This window comes from Momordica charantia (genome assembly GCF_013281855.1).
Source record: "Momordica charantia cultivar OHB3-1 chromosome 2 unlocalized genomic scaffold, Mcharantia_2.0 BLBB01000002.1, whole genome shotgun sequence".
In the NCBI taxonomy this organism is placed as follows: Eukaryota; Viridiplantae; Streptophyta; class Magnoliopsida; order Cucurbitales; family Cucurbitaceae; genus Momordica; species Momordica charantia.
Genome location: NW_028275160.1, coordinates 3,411,012 through 3,430,001, shown reverse-complemented (window position 1 = coordinate 3,430,001; position 18,990 = coordinate 3,411,012). Strand labels below are relative to the sequence as shown.

General features: G+C 35.8%; 3 protein-coding genes across 6 annotated transcripts; 2 read left to right on the top strand and 1 right to left on the bottom strand.

Moving 5' to 3' along the window:
* The first annotated feature begins 1,130 nt into the window (after nucleotides 1–1,130).
* Nucleotides 1,131–3,780, top strand: LOC111011338 (Sterile alpha motif (SAM) domain-containing protein). 2 transcript variants are annotated; one of them, XM_022285061.2, is made up of 4 exons: nucleotides 1,131–1,371; nucleotides 1,549–1,625; nucleotides 2,729–2,921; nucleotides 3,382–3,780. In XM_022285061.2, exons 2-4 carry the CDS (start codon nucleotides 1,572–1,574, stop codon nucleotides 3,510–3,512), a joined length of 378 nt encoding a protein of 125 aa, XP_022140753.1. In that variant the 5' UTR covers nucleotides 1,131–1,371; nucleotides 1,549–1,571; the 3' UTR covers nucleotides 3,513–3,780. The 2 variants fall into 2 exon arrangements, with proteins under 2 accessions (XP_022140753.1, XP_022140752.1); XM_022285060.2 differs by having other exon boundaries at nucleotides 1,132–1,371; nucleotides 1,539–1,625.
* Nucleotides 3,781–6,464: 2,684 nt separating this feature from the next.
* Nucleotides 6,465–11,598, bottom strand: VPS11 (vacuolar protein sorting 11). Its single transcript, XM_022284724.2, has 5 exons — nucleotides 11,121–11,598; nucleotides 10,570–10,743; nucleotides 10,089–10,409; nucleotides 8,222–9,991; nucleotides 6,465–7,567 (listed from the first exon to the last, which is right to left on the bottom strand). The coding sequence occupies exons 1-5, from the start codon at nucleotides 11,343–11,345 to the stop codon at nucleotides 7,181–7,183; spliced, it is 2,877 nt and encodes a 958-aa protein (XP_022140416.1). The 5' UTR covers nucleotides 11,346–11,598; the 3' UTR covers nucleotides 6,465–7,180.
* Nucleotides 11,599–15,824: 4,226 nt separating this feature from the next.
* LOC111011175 (CCCH-type zinc fingerfamily protein with RNA-binding domain-containing protein) lies at nucleotides 15,825–18,953 on the top strand. 3 transcript variants are annotated; one of them, XM_088121008.1, is made up of 7 exons: nucleotides 15,826–16,013; nucleotides 16,156–17,061; nucleotides 17,159–17,305; nucleotides 17,386–17,565; nucleotides 17,648–17,727; nucleotides 17,918–18,070; nucleotides 18,141–18,953. In XM_088121008.1, the coding sequence occupies exons 2-7, from the start codon at nucleotides 16,253–16,255 to the stop codon at nucleotides 18,239–18,241; spliced, it is 1,470 nt and encodes a 489-aa protein (XP_087977134.1). In that variant the 5' UTR covers nucleotides 15,826–16,013; nucleotides 16,156–16,252; the 3' UTR covers nucleotides 18,242–18,953. The 3 variants fall into 3 exon arrangements, with proteins under 3 accessions (XP_022140539.1, XP_087977134.1, XP_022140540.1); XM_022284848.2 differs by having other exon boundaries at nucleotides 15,829–16,013; nucleotides 18,150–18,953; XM_022284847.2 differs by having other exon boundaries at nucleotides 15,825–16,013; nucleotides 17,918–18,953.
* The last annotated feature ends 37 nt before the right edge of the window (nucleotides 18,954–18,990 follow it).

Genomic DNA, 18,990 nt, shown 5'->3' with positions numbered 1-18,990 from the left:
AATTTCCCAAAATACAGAGCGCGACAATTTTATTTACCCTTAAATCTGGGGTTCAATCTTTATGTAAAGTAAATTACGTTATAAACAAAAAGCCCAAGCCCATTGATTGATGAAATGTGGTCCATGATTTCCATTATTATTATTATTTATTATGATAATTAAAAACGTATGCGACGGTCGTGGACACGTGCTGCACATGCACCTTTCATCCTAGCCAATTCATCGGTGCCCGGTGGCGGTCCGGTTAAACGCCGGCACTGCCACCGGCGACTTCCGCTCCTCTTCCTCCACCGTCAAGATCTTCCCGCTCACCCGGAATTCTCATCCAACGGTCCCCATTCCCCGCTCCAACTGTGGCTGCTTTCAAGGGATCAAAAGAAAAGTAATTTATTTGCCACGTGTCGTGGACCCCACATGCACCTCTATCGCTGACACGCATCCATATATGATTTATTTCCTTATTTAAATATAATCTCCCCACGTAATCAATATTATTTCTTTTTGATCCACAGTCTCTTTCTTCTGATCCACAATCTGATAATTAATAAATAAATAACATTAAACATAAACCCAATCATTTCTTTATTATTATAGTCCAACAATTCATTTTCCTCAAATTTTAAAGAAAGAAAATGTTAGAAGCCAAATTGTCATTTCATATATATTATTATTGAGATTCGAATATTCTATATTAAACAATATTTCAGAATTTGAGTTGTCAAAACATTATTTTTCACACAGCACATCTACAGACGTTTCATAGAATGGAATCAAGTAATTAATTATTAGTTTATAATTTTTTTAAAAAAAGTTACTAATGGCATGAATGGGAAATTATTGAACATGATTTTATTAGGTTTGGTTTCTTTAAACTTGAGGTGACATGATGACAGTGAAATATGTTTTTTTTTTAAATAATTTAGTTAGACGAGGAAACAGTATTTGTCAATAATTATTTATGATCCATGGAGTGAAAAAAGAAAAAAGAAGTATTAAAGAAATAATAAAAAAGAAAAGAATAATAGTCAACGTGAGTGAGAGTAAGAAAAATGCGTGTGGTGCATGGGAGGGGAGAAGCGCGTGGCAATGGAGTTACAGAGACAGTAAGGCAAAGCATACAACTGAGAGGCGCATGGAATTGAAAGAGAGAGAGAGAAAGAGGAGAGAGAGAGGCATTGGGCATCATCAGATGATCAAAAACCCACTCTCTACGCTGTTTGAACTTCATCTCTCACCGATTTCGCTGTTCCTCCTCCCGTGCGGCGTTTCAGTTCTGAATCAAATGTAGAGAACTTTTGTGACCTAGTTTTTTACTGAAGAATAAGAAGAAGAAGAAGAAGCGGTGGAGGAAGAAGATTCAACTTCTCTCTGGTAATCTTCAATTTACTTTTGTATATATGTATATATTTTTTTTTGTTCTTCTTCCTCCATTTTGGATTTCTGGAGAGGGAATTTGGTCTCTGGAATCTGGTTTTTGTTTTTGAATTTGTGATGAAATTTTTGCTGCTGTTGGATTATTCTTTGCTTATTGAATTTAGGTAATTTTAGATTCGGGAGGACCTGACAGGGAGATGAACAAGGAACAGCGACCGGAACCTCTTGATTTCTTCATTTGGACTGTTGAGGTAGCTCCGAATTCTTTCTCACCTGATTCGCTGTTCTCTGATTTTGGATCTTTTGTGCAAAGATCTTGAACTAAATCCTTTATTGTCTGGATTCCAACTTGGAAAATCTAAACGGTTACGTATTCGGAGTATTGCTCTGGAAGTTTGAAATTGATGGCTGTTATAACTTTTCCATTTGTTGATTATTCAAGTATTTGATCTCATTCTTCTTCTGTTTTTTTTCCCATTCTCTTTTGTTTTTTGTTTTTTGTTTTGTGTGTGTGTGTGTGTGTGTGTGTGTGTGTGTGTGTGTGTGTTTTATTACTGATAAGGTGTGGTGACTGAATCAATGGGGTTGAGTTATTATGTAATTTACCCAAATGTGTTTGTTAAGAATACGATGTCAGTGATTTGTTAGCCACTGGAAATCTCTCGATATAATTGTAAATGATGAAATGGAAGAAATGAGTTTATTATCAGTGATTTATATAGGAGCTTGATTCTCAAATATTACTCCCCAAAATCCATAAATAAATGCAAAGATCTGTTTATTGCATTGTTTCGTGTTTCTTCCTTTTTGGCTTTTCCTTGTCATAATTTCACCCATGGTGTCTTTTATTTTTCTCTTTCTAGTTTTGAACTTAATAGTTAGCTTGAGCTCCCCTAAATTTGCTTCTCGGAAGAATGTTTTAATATAAGAAGTTGTATTTGATGGAACCAAAGAAATCATATCACAATGTGTAAATGTCTCTATGTTCTCCGTTACTTGCATGCTTTTGGATGTCAGGCATAGTTTTGATTTGTAAAGATATCACTTCAAAATGCACCCTGTCCTTTTAAGTTGGAGTGTTCATGTGAGTCACTGCTTAGCTTGATATTTTTGTGATATTTTGGAACTTTATCTTGGCTGATTGTTTGTGTTCAGATAGATACACTGAATAGTGTGCACGTACGGTTCTTATACTTGGTAGGAGATGTTTTTACATGGCAAGCCTGATAAGCTATTTTTTAACATCTGGGCTACACATCATATCTCATCTCTCTGGCTAAAAAGTTTAACATTAATTTAGTAAAACTTGCTTAATAATATGCCTCCTACATTCCAATACATTTTTTTTTATCAGGATGTTGGTTTGTGGTTGGAAGAGATAAATCTTGGAAGCTATCGTCAGATCTTTAAAGAAAATGGGGTCAATGGGGAGTATCTTGAAGGCATGTCCATGTTCACAACTGAGCAGATTCTAAGGTTTATTAGACGATGCCACATGAAATGGGGGGACTTCATCACACTATGCAAGGAACTCCGACGAATTAAAGGTCTGTGTGTGATGCAACCTTTCCCTCTCTTTTTGATTCATTGGAAAATAATTTTCAGGGTTGTCTTCTTGCTGCAATTGTCTATCCCTGAATTTTTCCGAAATACCTAAACAAAATTTGTAATTAATTAAATTTATCATGCTAAAAAAGATTAACTCACCATAGCCAAATTAAAAGCGTGCGCATTGGCATGTTTTAGAATGGAGTTAGAGTAAGCCTTTTTCGAGAACCTTCTTCTATGACTCCTGCCTTTTCCTTTTCTTCTATTTTAATTGTAGCACTTTTAGAGAAAACGATAAACTACTTTAAAGTTCCTTTGAGTATTTTTAGAATTCTCTAAATCACTTTTTAACATTGTTCACCATTTCAAAAGTCATACCAAACCTACCCTAACTATGTGTACGTTTGCAGTCAACATTAAGATCATGCTGTTTATTCTTTTAAGTTGTGGTACTTCCAGTGGCTTGCTTGAAAGGGGAGCAAAAGGTACGTCGGCCGTGGTGGGCACCATCGTGCCTCTCTATGGTGTTTCTCAAGGTGGCGAAGCGTAACAGACAATCTCGAGTTGTTTCCTTGAAGCTGGAGCCATAAAAGCGAGATCATCTTATTTGTTACGCCATCATGTATTTCCTTTTCTGCGTGGAGAATATAAAGGTAGGGAAGAAACATATTAGTTTATCCTTTTCTAAAAGAAATTTAATCAGTCAATATTACCCTTTTTTTCCTTCTTTGTTTAGAACTATGTTTATATATACAAGGTTTATGTGTTCAGTATGACAATCCGCTTGAGGAAAAACAATGAAGCAACCAAGATCTTGTTGCAAAATTATACAAGTTTTTGCTATATTTTGACTCTTAATTCCTCGAACACCTATTAGCTTTCAACACTCTGTTTCATGCTTTCACAATCAAAACTTCCTTCAATTCTCTCCCCCAATCCCTTTGATAGTTTAGGACAGTGACCACAGTCCTCTTTTTTGAGGCTTGTTAGTTATTAGGGGGATTTTTATAATGGTATAGGAGAATGGCAGATGCTTTAGCTTACATAGGACACTACTTATTGTTTGTACATTGAATTAATATGTGGAAAGGATACATTTAATATCTCTGGCACTTGCATCGGGGTGAGTCTGGACAGTCCCCATTTTCCACCCTTAGACAAACCCACATGGAAGACAAACCACATAATTTGATCATCTTCTTCCAAGAAAGGTAGGAGATAGAAACTTTCCATTAAAAGCCTGATCACAAGTGAATAAGACATCAAATTCAAGAACTCATCTTTCTCTTCCAACTCTTTTATTTCCCCTTGTGCCTCTGGTTTCAGGTGAACTTTAATTTCCTGCATGATCTGAAAGGTTGGTGATTCATTTGCTATGGAAGTTGCTATTATTATTAGATTCCGTTCCAATCATCACTTTTTCTGGTGATTGAACTCATTGAAAGGGCATCTATTCACAAATAATAGACAACCCACATGGTCAAGTTAGCTAATAGACAAGCCATGTAATAAAGAAAATTGGAGCAGGTGAAGAACCGACCAAATATGAACATGTGGCCCCTCTATTAGAGTCCATTCAAGTACTTCTCTTACCAAATCCCTCTCGAGTAGAAAGAGAATGAATGAGTAGTTACAAGAACAACCATCCCTCTAGTGTTTGTCATTGCTTCACTCTGAATGTTACATGTGAACGGTAAGATGTCGAATGGTGCGTCTCGTGTTTGATAACATTTTTATGGTACCTTGTCGGTTCATTTTGATTCGATTTTTGGCTACTTAAGTTGCTCAAACGGAGGATAAGATCGACGAGTGGATGCAATTCCATTCTGCATTGATCTTCAACAACGAGGCCTTTTTGCTATTACTATGGAGGCACGATTAGTTGACATTAACAAATCAAAATTCATACGAAATTTATTTGGTATTCATACAAAAGTGATTTGGGTTTTTCCATTTAAGGGAGGGTGCGATTGTGATCATCTGATTAGCTATCGACATGAGAGTTTTTTTTTTTTTTTTTTTTTTTTTTGTGTGTGGGTAATTTGTCGTAGAAAGAAAAATTCAAAGACAAGTAAGTTAGTGTATACTTGAAATTATTGTTTATTAAAGATGCATGAGTTGATTGGCTTGGGATGGGTTAAGAGAATTTTTTTGATATATCTATACTCAATTGATCGTGGTTAGGTGATAAAATTAATGCAACTTGACTAATAATTGAGTTGGCTTGGTTTAGGTTGTTTAGGGTATGTTTTTGTTGGTGATATGTAAACAGAAATCTGAAACAACGAAATTTTTTAGTATTTTCAGATATGTGATAGGTAGCAGATTTAAAAATTAAATATCAATTTATAATATATTTGTAAATTAGCGGTAGTTACACTCAACTCTATTCCCTCAGTTTTTCTAAATTCAAGCATCCTAAACTAGCATTAAATACGTGTTTTCTAAAGTTAAATCTTTCTAAACTTTTCATCTTAGGGTTAAAATTTTCACGTTTAAGATGTGAAATTTTCACTTGCCTCAACAAGGTTTTAAAGTTAAATGAATTTGAAAGAGGTGTCTGTATACACAGATGATTATATTATAAGTAAAAGAGGCTTTCAAACTAATTGTTAAAATTGATGTTAGTTTAATTCAAACCAAAATTAACTTAAGACAGTTTATGAACCAACATAATTTATAGGCGTGTGACTTATTTGAATTCAAAATAACTTTAAAATGCTAATTGCCTCGTCTAATGGAAGATTTTGATTTAGCTGATCGAGTTTTTTGAGTTACTAAAGTTGTTTGGGAGAGCAAATTAAGAAAAAAAATAATACATAACAACTTTAAATAGTTGTAATGTTGTTCTTGTTCTAAAAAATTATAAATAAATAAAAAAGAAGAAGAAGAAAAGATTTGAACTTACTTCCAAAACAGCCATACATTAAAACTAGGTGTTTATATTACGTTGATTTGAAAAATTACAAATATTTGAAATGTTTATTTCAATTTCAATAAGTTATAAAATCACTTGAGATTTCTCTATGTATACCTATTTCGTAGATGATATCTATTTTGTTTTTATGCCTAAACTCAAGAATCAATATGTTCTGTTATGATTTTAATATCATTAATTAAAAATTGATTCATTGAACCTGGTTGTATAATTTCGAGACCTTTATTACCAACTTTGCTGTCCAATTTAGATCTGAAAATCAACTTTTTATGCAATAATCAAATTACGTGGACAATTTAACTCATGAAGCAAGTTGTATTGTTGTGTTTGGTTCTATAGTTCAATGAATTGAATAGACTAATGTTAATTAGGTAGATTTGTTACTTTATGAGAAACAGACCCAATCCTTCTATTCTTAATTTTATCCATTTATTACCTCATCTCACTAATTAAATAGCTTCTTTATTCTTAATTTACTTATTTCCATGAAATGGTGATTTAATTAAACTATACTATAATGTATAATCCTCATTTTTCTTATGGGTCATAATCATAATCATGTAAACTATAATGAAATGTCAGTTCAATGGAAAAAATATTATAGTGAAGTCAATGACAACTATAACACAACTGCATTCCAACAAAGAGGAAAATAAATCATACGTTACAATCTACGTTAATCAAGTTAAATAATCAAATTATATGAGATTGGTAATGAAAAGTTCCAAGTAGAAATACCTAAGGTATCTATTTTCCTCCTCCAACCATGCCATGTCTTCTTCAACTTCAGCACCTTAACCCAGATGTCAAGTTCTCCAGCTGAACAGAACCAGTAATACCGTGGCGATCTGGATCTTCATAAGAGCGTTCTTCATGTCGTTACCGAACTAATCTGCTATAAAGTTGACAGAAAGTCTTCGGAGCAGAGTAAGTTACAAGAACAGGCAGGCACTGGCTACTTGCAGCTTTAGAGCATCTGTTTCAGCCTAGAGGAAGGGAGATGGAGACAAAAAATGATATTGACAAACGAATACATCTTAATTGCTTAACTCATTTTGCAGAAAGCGGACAACATAAAGCCTTTTTATTACAACGCTCACACTTGGAAGAGAGACTGGACCATGGAACAAGAGTGTCTCGTCGTTCCCTGGCCAACGTCGACAAACCAGAAACCAACGGGACAAAGTTCCTCAGGACAAACCATCAATCATGTCACCATTGAGAGCCAGTCCAATTGCATTGTACAAGACTCAGTTATGCAATAAGATTAGGAGGCAATCGCATCGGAGATCTACAAACAAGCACCTTCTCAAACCATAATCAAAAACCATTTGTTGAAGAAGCATTCCCTGAGTTTGTAGCATCCATAGATCCATTACTGGTTTTGCTAATGATTCCCTTACCAAAGTATTGGGCAATCACAGAAAACCCGTCTTTTGAACTCTTCACTTGCTGGAAGAACTGGTCCTGATCCTTATTCTGCTCCAAGCTTCTCTTCATATCTAGAACTTTTCTGTAATCTGGAGCACACTCTGGACATTCTTTTTCATTATCCCCCAAGCAACGCTGATGGAATGAATGCATACACATGAAGTGAACAGCTGGAAGATCAAGGGTGAACGTGCATGCAGTGCACTTGCTAAGCTGAAAAATTCTAGCATTTGTCCTAAGATCTTCAATTTCTTTTCTCATTTCTAATGTGTCTTCCTGCAAAATCCAAATACAACTAATGAACTTTTTTCTAACGAAAGGGCATACAGTTAAGACTGTTGGATTGTAATTGATTAAACGCTGCATATCTTTTAAAATCAAATCCATTAATTGGAAGAAGAAAATAGATGGAAAAAAGAATATGTGCACCGATGTCCCCAAGTTCTTACTCTAGCCATGATATATAGTAAAAATGAGAAAGCTTCAAGAACTCTGTAAATGTACTCATATTATAAACATATTTGTAGTTGGACCATGCGAGGCTTTCAAATTTTGTTCCCTGATCAATCAGTACAATCAGCAGCCTTCGGCTTAGGGAGCTATCTTCTCTTCTTGTCATCATCTTCTTTCATTTACATGATTTTATTTTTAAGTGCTTCAATATTTAATATCATCCCGTTACACAATTCAACAGATTTGAGCCTTTATCGATCAGAAAGTTGAAAATTTTAATTTCCTGTAGTCTTGTTTCTGATTTTATTTAGCACAAGAAAATCAATTTTCACATTCTTTTCATTCATTCAACCACCTTGAGTACTCAATTTCTTACTTCAATAAGATGTAGAAGTCATTTCATCAAGCATTCGAGGAAAGCTTTAAAAAAGGGATCACATGAATATATTTTGCCAAGAAAAAGCAGGAACTACTAACCTGATACTTTTCAATTGCCCGCCTGTCCTCTTCAATCATCTTGGATTCCTGTTCAAGCTTTCTTGCAATATAGTCCTTGATGACAGAAAGTGTGAGGCATGAATTTCTTGAGAGCGTCTGGATAACCATAATAGGAGGCAAGATATCATCCCTTTCAATATAGGTCAAAACTTCCTTCACTTCTTTGGAACAATCTTCCCCAAGTTCACCAAAGTACTTCAGTAAATCTGCCCATAGAGAAGGGTCACCTCCCTTCCCTGAATCGCCCAATCTTTTACAGCAAGCAATCAAACCCTCATGGTCGTGAGTTTGCATATAGCAAGCTATAACCTCCTTGTAGAGTTTCATTTTTTCATATAAATACATAAGTCCTTCCCTGAATGCATTCATTTCACAGAGAATGATAACAAGGTCAACATCATAGAGAGGGTTTTCCTGTTCTGATGGCCATGCATTCTTTAACAGGCGTAATCCCTTCTCTTGCCTTTCAAGCCGTTCCTTATCCTTTACAGGGTCCTTATTCTCGAAGCTTACTTTTGTATTGGACTCAGCTGATATCAGTGTTGCTCCGGATCTTTCTACAAGACTAAGATTTATTCCATTGCTAGCTTGGGACATTGATGGAAAGTTTAAATCATTTGACAGGTACAATTCCAACAGTGTATTGTTGATTTCCACTTGAGCAGGTGAGTCCTTTACCTTATTTGTATACTTTTCAAGGAATTCCATAAGTGACTGTGGATGATGAATGAAAATGTTGAGAAAATCAATGGGAGATGGCAGCAAAGATAAATATGTGCCATTTGAGGCCCTTTCCTTTAACGTCTCACCGTCCTCCGTCCAAAGCTTCATGAGAATATCAATTGTCTCGCGTGGCTTGTGTTCTATTAGAATCTTCCCATACTCTTTAATTGTCACCCCTGCTTGACTAGGCTCAAGGCTGGCAATATACTGCAGGGCCTCATCATATCTTCCAAGGTCTTCAAGTAAGATCTTAAGGTACCATTCATGCTTTCTTTCCCTCCTAGCAACATACATGGCATGTTCATGGTAATTGGCAGCACGACAAACTTTTATTGCTGTCTCAACATCAAATTTATGCTCTCCAGCGCTATCCTCATTCTTAATAAATACATTCAGCTTTTCAACGTCTTTCAATTTGGTGTAGCAGTTTAGTAGAAGAGTGGTATGATCTTTAGAAGCCAGCCCTTTCTCATGCAAATTTTCCAAGTAATTAGTGAGGTTATAGATTCGTTGAGCATCAAGAAATTTTTGTATAACATAAGAGGGCTCAAGATGTCCAATAGTATGGATATACTGGGCCATAGCCTCATCATAATCTTGCTTGCTGTATAGATGGTCCCCATACTTTCTTAGCACTTCTGCAGTTGCAGCAGCATCGGCTTGTTGACTTTGAACAAGATTAATAGCTATGGTGTACAAATTCTTTTTAAATAGCATATCTAATTTGCTTTCCATATCCTTTTCTCCAATACATAGAGCTGATTGGTCGTCCATTATAAGTAAAATACTACCCCATTCACAAAGCATGTGAGAAACGTCTTTAACTACAAGACTATGGGCAATCAGACGATTCTTCAGGTCATAAATGTTGAAAGTGTTCTTTCCATTTCTCTGATCTGCAATAACACATAGAAGGTATCCGCGAAACCATCCTACAAGCTTTTTTTCTCCTTCAAAAGCCCAGCAAGGACCTCGTCCATCAACTTCATAAAAATAAACTGCCTCCGGACGACCAACTATCAACTCCTAATTACATAAAACATGGTAATAATGAGCATAACAATAGGACATTAATCAACGTAATGGCATGAAAAATAATATTTAAGAGATTAGAACTGCATACTGAGCGATCGCTCATTGTGACACCGTTCACACCACATCCAATGTGATCCAGAGTTTGCCCCTTTGGCGGTTGAGTCTGCAGGCTGAATAAACTCACTGAATCGGGAGTTACAGCAAATAACTGAAGAGCCTGACCATCCACTCTGAACCCGAGCCCAGTGATAGATGATTGATTCTTGTCTGAGATATCTACCTGAAGCTTGAAACGGTTAATGCGTTCACGTGCAATGTCCCCTTTGATGCAGTATATGCAACCATTATCCAGGCCAATGGCAATAAGTAGTATTGGCGGAGCCTCCTCTAGGACTAAAAATGACGTAATCTGCAGTAGTAAGCTCATACGTCTCACAATTCCATCATAATCAGGAAACTTACTTCCAATGAAACAAAAGATGAACATTTATGGTTCAAGATGTCAAGTCTATAAAGCAACTGGCCATGAAATAGGATGTTGGCTGAACAAAATGAAAACATGACGCTACCTTTGCCTCGGGAAATTGATTAGTAAATATCCTCAAGATTCCAATACACTCGGGACTTGTTGCACTTGAGCCCTCCGGCTCAATTTTATCAAGGTCAAAAACCTTCAAGCACATTGCAGTGTGTTGCGGAGCTATTTGCACATCTTCTCCAACAGTGACTAGAAAGTTCCGTTGCTAATTATCAATCAAAAGATATAAATGTAATTCATGTCAATGACTTATGATCCTCAGTTTAATCTCCAGGCACTTATAAATTATAATCATGACCATGTTAGAAAAAAGGGAAAAATAAATTTATAATTGTAATTCATAAAACAATAAACTCGAGCTGCTGGTCAAAGAGAGAATGGTAAAGTTCAAATATCAGTTCGAAGGTTGAGTAACAAGAATGGTTAATTGGGCATCAGTTTCAATCAAAGACATGCCGAAGCAGAAAAAAATCCAAATTCCTCCAAGGAAAGAAAGAAAAATACTCTTGACCTATTCAGCAAAGGAAATCCTAGCGCTTCCCACGGTTTCTTAGCGACGAAGCAGAATAAGCAAGAACCAACCTTGAGCTGTTGCAGAAAGGATACGGTAGAGGAATGAGCTTGAAATCCATAGCTGAACTTAAGCCCACGATCAAGTAGGTTAACGCTACCGTCATTGCATCCGATCACCACCTTCCCTCTGCCGCTCGAGCAACACTCGATCTTCTTTTCCCTGACCTCTTCCGGAATTGTGCATCTTCCAGCTAGTTTCTCTTCGAAGAACTCGAATTTCCTCCATTGATACATCTTCCCTGCCTCGTTTCACTTGCAATTCGGGTGATCAATGAAGTCCTCTCTAAGACATCAACGGAACAAACTATAAACAATTCACTTGAAGATCAGTGATATCAGAGCCCGAATCGAATTTCCTTCCCAATAATTTTTGCCTTTTCTTGTCGTCGTTAAGGCGCTCGCGCTCTTCTTCATCCCCCCTGTGATTCCCGAATTGACAACATTCCGCAAATTCGCCTTCCAGTTCCAGTTCTCCCACACGTCGCTCCCGGATTTTTCTAAGCTCTGTGGCCAATCAAGCCCAATTATATTCTATTTTGGGCCGATTGTCGATAAATGGGCCGGCTCGGAATCTAAATGGGCCAACCGTCGATGAATGGGCTGGCTTGGAAACAGAGTCAACTCAAATTATGGCTCGCAAAATGTTGATCGTCGATCCGGGGAATATTCAGAGATGACAACATATATAGCCATTTAAAATAAGTCATTTCAAAAATTGATCAAATAATTTTTAGTTTTGAAAATTGGCCAACGGAAAAATAGAAAAATACTAGAATATATTATTTATCTTTTTCTACTGGAGAATCATACATATATGAACCATTCAAATATTTTGAGAATCTTACCGCTATTTTTTAATAGAAAATCATTTTAGAAATGGAAATACCAATACTGAAGATGGAAACAAATACAATAACAATCATGATGAACAAATACAGTAACAAGCATGATGAACAAATACGGTGAACAAATGAACAAATATGATAAATAGATGTGAACACAAAATTTTTATTAAAAGGGAGTGGCGGAGGGTAAGGAAGAGAGAGGTCAACAGTATAAGTTTCTACCTTTGTCAACCACCTTTGTCAACCACCTTGTTGTTCCACCGTTGTATCCCTTGCTCCCTTCCTCAATTTCATCTACTCCATGTCCCACCTACAACTATGTCACTACTCCATAGTTGTCTCCCTTGCTTGATTCTGTCCATTCCCCACTCAATTGCGGTCCATTTCCGTTGTCTCCCTCGTGATGCCCTGAGAGAAAATATAGGAAAGAGAGATAATATAACAAGAAACGAGTATTATTTTGATTTGAAAATAATAATTAAATAGAAAGGGTAAAATGATCAAACTTAAATAGGTAAAACAGTTGGAAAAATCAGAATAGACATTTTTTATTAACAAAAATTATCTGACCATTTTTTAAAACCAAGTGATAAATAGAGACACTTACTATAAATTCTCGAATATTTATGATATTAGGTTCGGAGCGATGCTTACTATTTGGCCCTTGCTTGTGGAGTGACACCCCAACTAATGATGGTAGTGAGAAATTCGTTGACATTAAACTTAATTATTAAGGAATAATAGAATGTTATAACTCATGCTTACCATCAATCATTCTTACTAAACCAGTCAAATTTTAAAATAGTACCCCAATTTAAATTTGACAATATAGGATTAGAGCAAGTTAAGGCATACTCATTTTTAACCTAACAACAATTTTTAGGCATCAAAATGTCACAAAAGAATATCATCCCAAGCTAAGGAGAATCAAAGGAGGATATCTCTATCAATATCATTAGTAGTGGAAGATACCCCATCCCACATGTTGTACTAAAAAAAATATATATTAGTAAGGGAAGATACACGTCCCTAGTTTCATTGTTGGTACATATGAGAAGGCTACGTTAGTAATTGTGAAGTGTAATTTTAAATTTTCATGAAAGTTTCTACATTGTTTTAAAGTTTCTTTAGAATCGCCTATAAATAGAGATGTTCTCCATTATTTATAAGTGTCAAGTTCCAATTAAACAAAGTGCATATGCGTTCATTAGAAGAAATTTTCTCTTGAATTTCTTACTCTTCTCTTTTATTATCTGCTGCCTTATAAAAAGAAGGATGCTATGCATAAATTAAATTTCAAGATGGTTTTAAAACAATCTCACTATTTACTCTTAATCACGAGGATGTAGCTAGTTATAAAGTCAAATCCCACTTAAATTAAATTAATGTGAAGAATAATTATTTCCAGAGCCAACCTCAAATTCATCCACAAACCATGAACATGTAATATATGGTATAAGTATAGGTTTAATTTTTGAATGAGGTGGAGAAACATTATCGGAAACATCAAACTTTTACTACAAAATCCCAGACTTTCCCGAAATAGCATAATTGTATTGTAATGAAAGATTTGTACATTTTTTAAACTTTTTGGTATTCCAGCGAAAATTCTTTTTTAATACAATAAGTGGAAGATTATCATTCTTAAAATGATAATATATATTTTATTAACCGACGGTTAAAATTCAAACTTTTTGAACCTATTTAGTAAAATTTTGTTTGGTTAGTTTATTTTTAAAATAATATTTTGACTGTATCTACATTTTGTAAACCATAAACGAAAAATATTAAAATTATTGATAGAAAACATATAATACACCTTTATCTATTTTTATTAAATTTCATATTTTTAAAATTTCCAATCAGTTGATACCTGAGTTTCTGACAAAAAAAGAAAGAAAAAATAAAAAGTGAACCAATCCGTTTCCTCCTAAGCACAGGCGGGATATGTAAATACAATTAAAGATTGGTATATCCAGAAATAGAATGAAGAAGAAGGACGGGTTGTAATGGCCGTTGGATTGGAACAGAAGAAACAATAATCAAACGTTGGATTATGATGGTCAAAGCATATGGAAATTGAAATGAGATGAATGTGCTGGCAGATAACGATGGGATGTCTAGATTTAATCACCATTAATTTCTTGATTAAATATTAATAAATTTATAATATTTCCAATGGTAACCATTTATTAGTCTTGTCTTTTAATTTGACAAATGTATTACTTAAGGTTAATTTTGTGATATATAAATTATAAACAATTACACATTTTTGGGATCTTCAGCTTCTTCCGATCTCTAATGAGTTTTGATTTATGAAATTTGGAGTTAGATTAGTATTTAGATTATGATTTCTAAACCCAAATAACCTCTCTTAGCTTTACAAAATTGAAAAATAATTTATATTAAAACATGAATGCATGATTGGATAACAATCATGTCAAAATTAAATAAAATTATTCTTATATTTAAGGGCAACTATATGATTTTACCATATATAATATAACACTATTGAAATCTACATTACTTTTTTTTTTTTATTATATCAAATGTCAACACCACCTTTTCCCTTTCCACAAGTCACAATTCTTCAATCAGAATTTTTAATTAATTTTTTTTTTTCATAAAAATTTAAATATAAACATGAATAAATTAAACAGAAAAAGTGGATGTACAGAAACTTCCATCTACTCGACCATACAGTAAACTTTCCCTCCAACTCCAATATTGGGATCCCAGAGAACCTTAACCGTCCGTACATTTCTCCGTTTGAAAATCTGATTGGATCTTGCTTACAGTTCCGTCAACCATTGACGGTAACGGTAATTCCCTGTTTATCTGCCCTTTGAACCGCTCTCACTCCTGATTCCTGAATCCCGATTCGCTGCATATTTACCCCTTTACCCTTCTATTGCTTTATATCGACCGGGGCCCACAATTTGATTGCCATCCAACTCGCGAAGCACCGGATCTTTCCCTTTATCAAAGATTTTCTCCTCATGCTAAAAAGTGAATAAAAGGGAAAACTTTATTTAATATATAATTAAAATATTAATTCATTATTGAACCGAAGTGGAGTTCTGCTGCAGGAGAATTTTTAAATATATTTGTATATATAATGCTAATCCTTTTATCCTTCCACTCCCATATTGCTTTTATTAGGTGGTTTTAGAATTTTTCGAATTTAACATTAAATTGGGGTTTATTATTATTAAGAATTAAAAAAATATATATTTTAAAAACAAGTAAATGACAGCCTCCAAATTTTCAGCAGAAAATCCTCATCCAATCCCTACAAAATCGCGGCATTTAAAAAAAGAAAAAAAAAACCGTTGATGTAGTGATGAAATAAAAACCGCTCATCTCAGCCCCACAAAGTGGGACCCAGATTGCGTTGGCTGCACACGTGGATTTTATTTCGTCACTGATTTAATTTATTCTTTTGATAAAACATTTGATTTTCTAGACTTTCTCAAGAGAGAGAGAGAAGAAGGGCATTTGGGTCCTTTCAGCCCTAAGCTGTTTTCGGAAATCCAGGCGCATTTCTCATAATTTCCCGCTATTTTCTATAACGACAAGTACAACCTGTAATTTGAAAACAATAAAAATAATAATTAATTACAAAAATCTAACGTAAACAGGTTTTTTAAAATGAAAAAACAGAGAGCGAAACCCAAAGAAACATGATTTTATTTATTTAAAAAAGAAAACTAAATGAAAATTGACCAATTATTTAAATATTTTGGAGTTCCATGTGATATTTTAAGAGAGTGGGGGGGAGGTGGTAGGATAAATTTATGATTATATATAGACAAACAATTTGGTTGATTTGAACTAAAGACACAAGGCGCCCCTTTAAAGCCAATCCCTTCTGTCATTTTTGCCTTATTATAAGAATGGTGTCGTTTTCAGTGTGAAGAAGATAAATACAGCGAAATACAAACACACACACACAGAAAGAGGATAGAAAAGAAAGAAATATCATTCAGTCATGGCCATGGATGAATTTTGGGCTCTGGGTCGCTTACTTCTCTGACTTCAATTGCGAATTCCGCAGGTATACTCTGTTTCTGCTTTCTCAAGACTCAATTTTTATTTCTTCTTTTAGGACATCATTTTGGAATTAATTGTTGGAAATCCTGTCGAAACAATGGTTGGAATGTTTTGTCTGGTCTGAAATCCTCTGTTTTCTTGAACAGAGAGTGGGAAACACAGAAAGGGGGAGTTTGATTTTCCTTGAAAAATAGGCGTAATTTGGTTACAGCTTTGAGGGAGGATATTTAATTTGAATTTGGGATGGATTTTTCCAAGTCGACAAAAGTTGTGTACGAGAGAATCCACAAATTAGAGCCGGAATATGTTTCCAAAATCATTGGGTATCTCCTTCTGCACGGGCATGGCGAGCACGACATGATCCGAGTAGCCTTCAGCCCTGATTCCGTGATTCAATTTCTGGTCGACAAGGCCAAATCCGAACTGGGAATTCCCGAAATCGCGGCCCCTGCTCCCGCCGACCCGTATTTACAATTATCTCGCCTGATTCCATCCCCATCGCCGGCGGCCTACTCCGATTTGGTGGTTTCTGAGGATTACTCCCTGCAGAGCCGGATGCAGTTCATGACGTTGGAAGAGCAATTGGAATCGCTGATGAACCCGGTGGGGGTGGAGTTTGGGAGCAATTGGTACGTCCCAGAACCGCCGTTGGGGCTGAGAAGGAGTCGCCGGAGTCCGAGCGTGGCGGAGTTTCCGGTGAAGGTGTGCCATTACTTCAGTAAAGGGTACTGTAAACACGGGAACAACTGCCGGTACTTCCACGTGCAGCCGGTGGCGGTGGCGGAGAGTGGGATTGATCAGTTTGGAAACGAGGAGCAGATTATTGTCTCTCCAGGGCCGCTTGAGAAGCTGGAGATGGAGATAATTGAGCTTCTGAAATCGCGGAGAGGGGCTCCGATTTCCATTGCGTCTCTGCCCATGATTTACTATGAGAAATATGGGAGGAATCTTCAGGCTGATGGCTATCTCACTGAAAGCCAAAGGCATGGGAAGGCTGGCTATAGCCTCACCAAGCTTCTCGCTCGTTTGAAGTGCATTCGTCTCATTGACAGGTTACATTCATGATTTAATTACAAATCCTTCTCACAAATTCAATTTGAAAGAGTTACTGTGAGTGAGTGACTGTTTGGTTGTTCATGGCATTTTCAGGCCTCATGGGCAGCATTCTGTTATCTTGGCCGAGGATGCTCCAAAGTACATGGAATTTTCCGCGGTTGAAACCGGGTCGCGACAGATTTACCTCACCTTTCCTGCTGAAAGCAGTTTCACAGAACAAGATGTTTCAAACTACTTCAGGTAAGAGATCAGTAAGTGGTGGTGATGATTTGGGCGGGCTTGGATTCAACTTTATATTACATGTTTTGGTTTTGGTGCAGCAAATATGGACATGTTCAAGATGTTAGGATACCCTGCCAACAGAAGAGGATGTTTGGTTTTGTAACTTTCACTTATGCTGAGACAGTGAAGGAAATTCTATCCAAGGGAAATCCCCATTCCGTGTGTGGCGCTCGGGTTCTCGTTAAACCGTATCGGGAGAAGCCGAGGCTTTTCGAGAGGTTGCCATTAATTCCTTTCCAAAACCATCAAAGGACATGTCCAATCTTTTGCATCTCAGAAATGTCTTTTTTGTTTGTGCAGGAAGAGTGCAGAGAAATCACCACTTCCCATGCATTACATCCACAATTTCATGGACCAAGGAGACTTGGAACAACACTGTGGTGAGTTATTCGAATATCCGTTTCCAATTACCAATCCATTCAACAACGGGAGATCTATAGGACATACATAAACACATACTTCACAGACAACACATTTATCAAATTCAAAACAGAAATGCTCCGATATGATTAATTTTCCGGACATATCTGGTTTGTGTCATAACCATGGCCAAATTATTTGTTTTTATAGTGCCAAGAGTTTGTGATGGTGCAAGATTGATGATGAGAAAGCACCATCTTATTGAGGAAAACGAGCAACACCCAGATTTTGTATTGGCATCCAAGCCCTCATCCCATCTTCCCTATTTAGGCTTTTCAGCCAGGAAGTTGGGTCTTTCAGCAGGTTTTGGATTCTTTGATTTTGACTTTGGACTATTTAAACAAATTCTTATACCTCCATTAATTGTTCTTAGCCAATGCAGAAATGAAGGACGACTTCTCATCTTCTGAGCAGCTCAGTCAGTTTCTAGATTCCCTTACAGACGGTTCCACTGGTCACGATAGGTCTGTTTAAAGCAAGTCCGTTTTGATAACGATATTGAGACGAAATGGTTATGAAACGGGTCATAATCTCATAGTTATGGTGGTTTAGTTTCACTTTCACAGCCCGTGCAGCACACAAGGAGTTAATCTACCCGATAGTCCATTTGCATCTCCCATAAGGAGTGAAATTTCAACAGTTATATAGAAGATACACACACCTTGACAGGATTTTAATAGAAGATAGAAGACTAAATTTCCTCACAATCTTATGGAATCCGAATCAGAAATCGGTTTCAATATGAAAACTTTCATTCTTTTTTCTTTTGTTTTCTAACAAAAATGGCATAGGTGCGAGCATATAGATAGAGAATGGTGGATTACTTCTACTCGGAAAGGAAGAGAAGTAGTTGTTGAAGATTGACAAAGTTTGCTGAGGAAATAAGATGATAGAAAGAGAGCTAATAAATGATATGTATGTAAAAGATTTTACAGCTTTTTGTTTCCCCTTGGATTTGTTTTTCTTTAAAGTTAGTCAGGCAAGAAAAAGCTTGCCATTTCCTAGAAAAAGTGGTTTAATCTACTTTTTTTTTTTAGTTGAAGAAAAAAAAAGGTGTAAATAAAAGAACATGATGTTTGTTATGTTGCAGAGGGAAGAAAGGTTTAGAGATCTCTGCAACATCAATCAAATAACTTTTACTTCCTATGAAAGTTAATGGTTACTTAGTAATTTCATTGCTTTTTCATTCAAGTGAAATTTTGCTCCAAGTTATGCTTATAAAT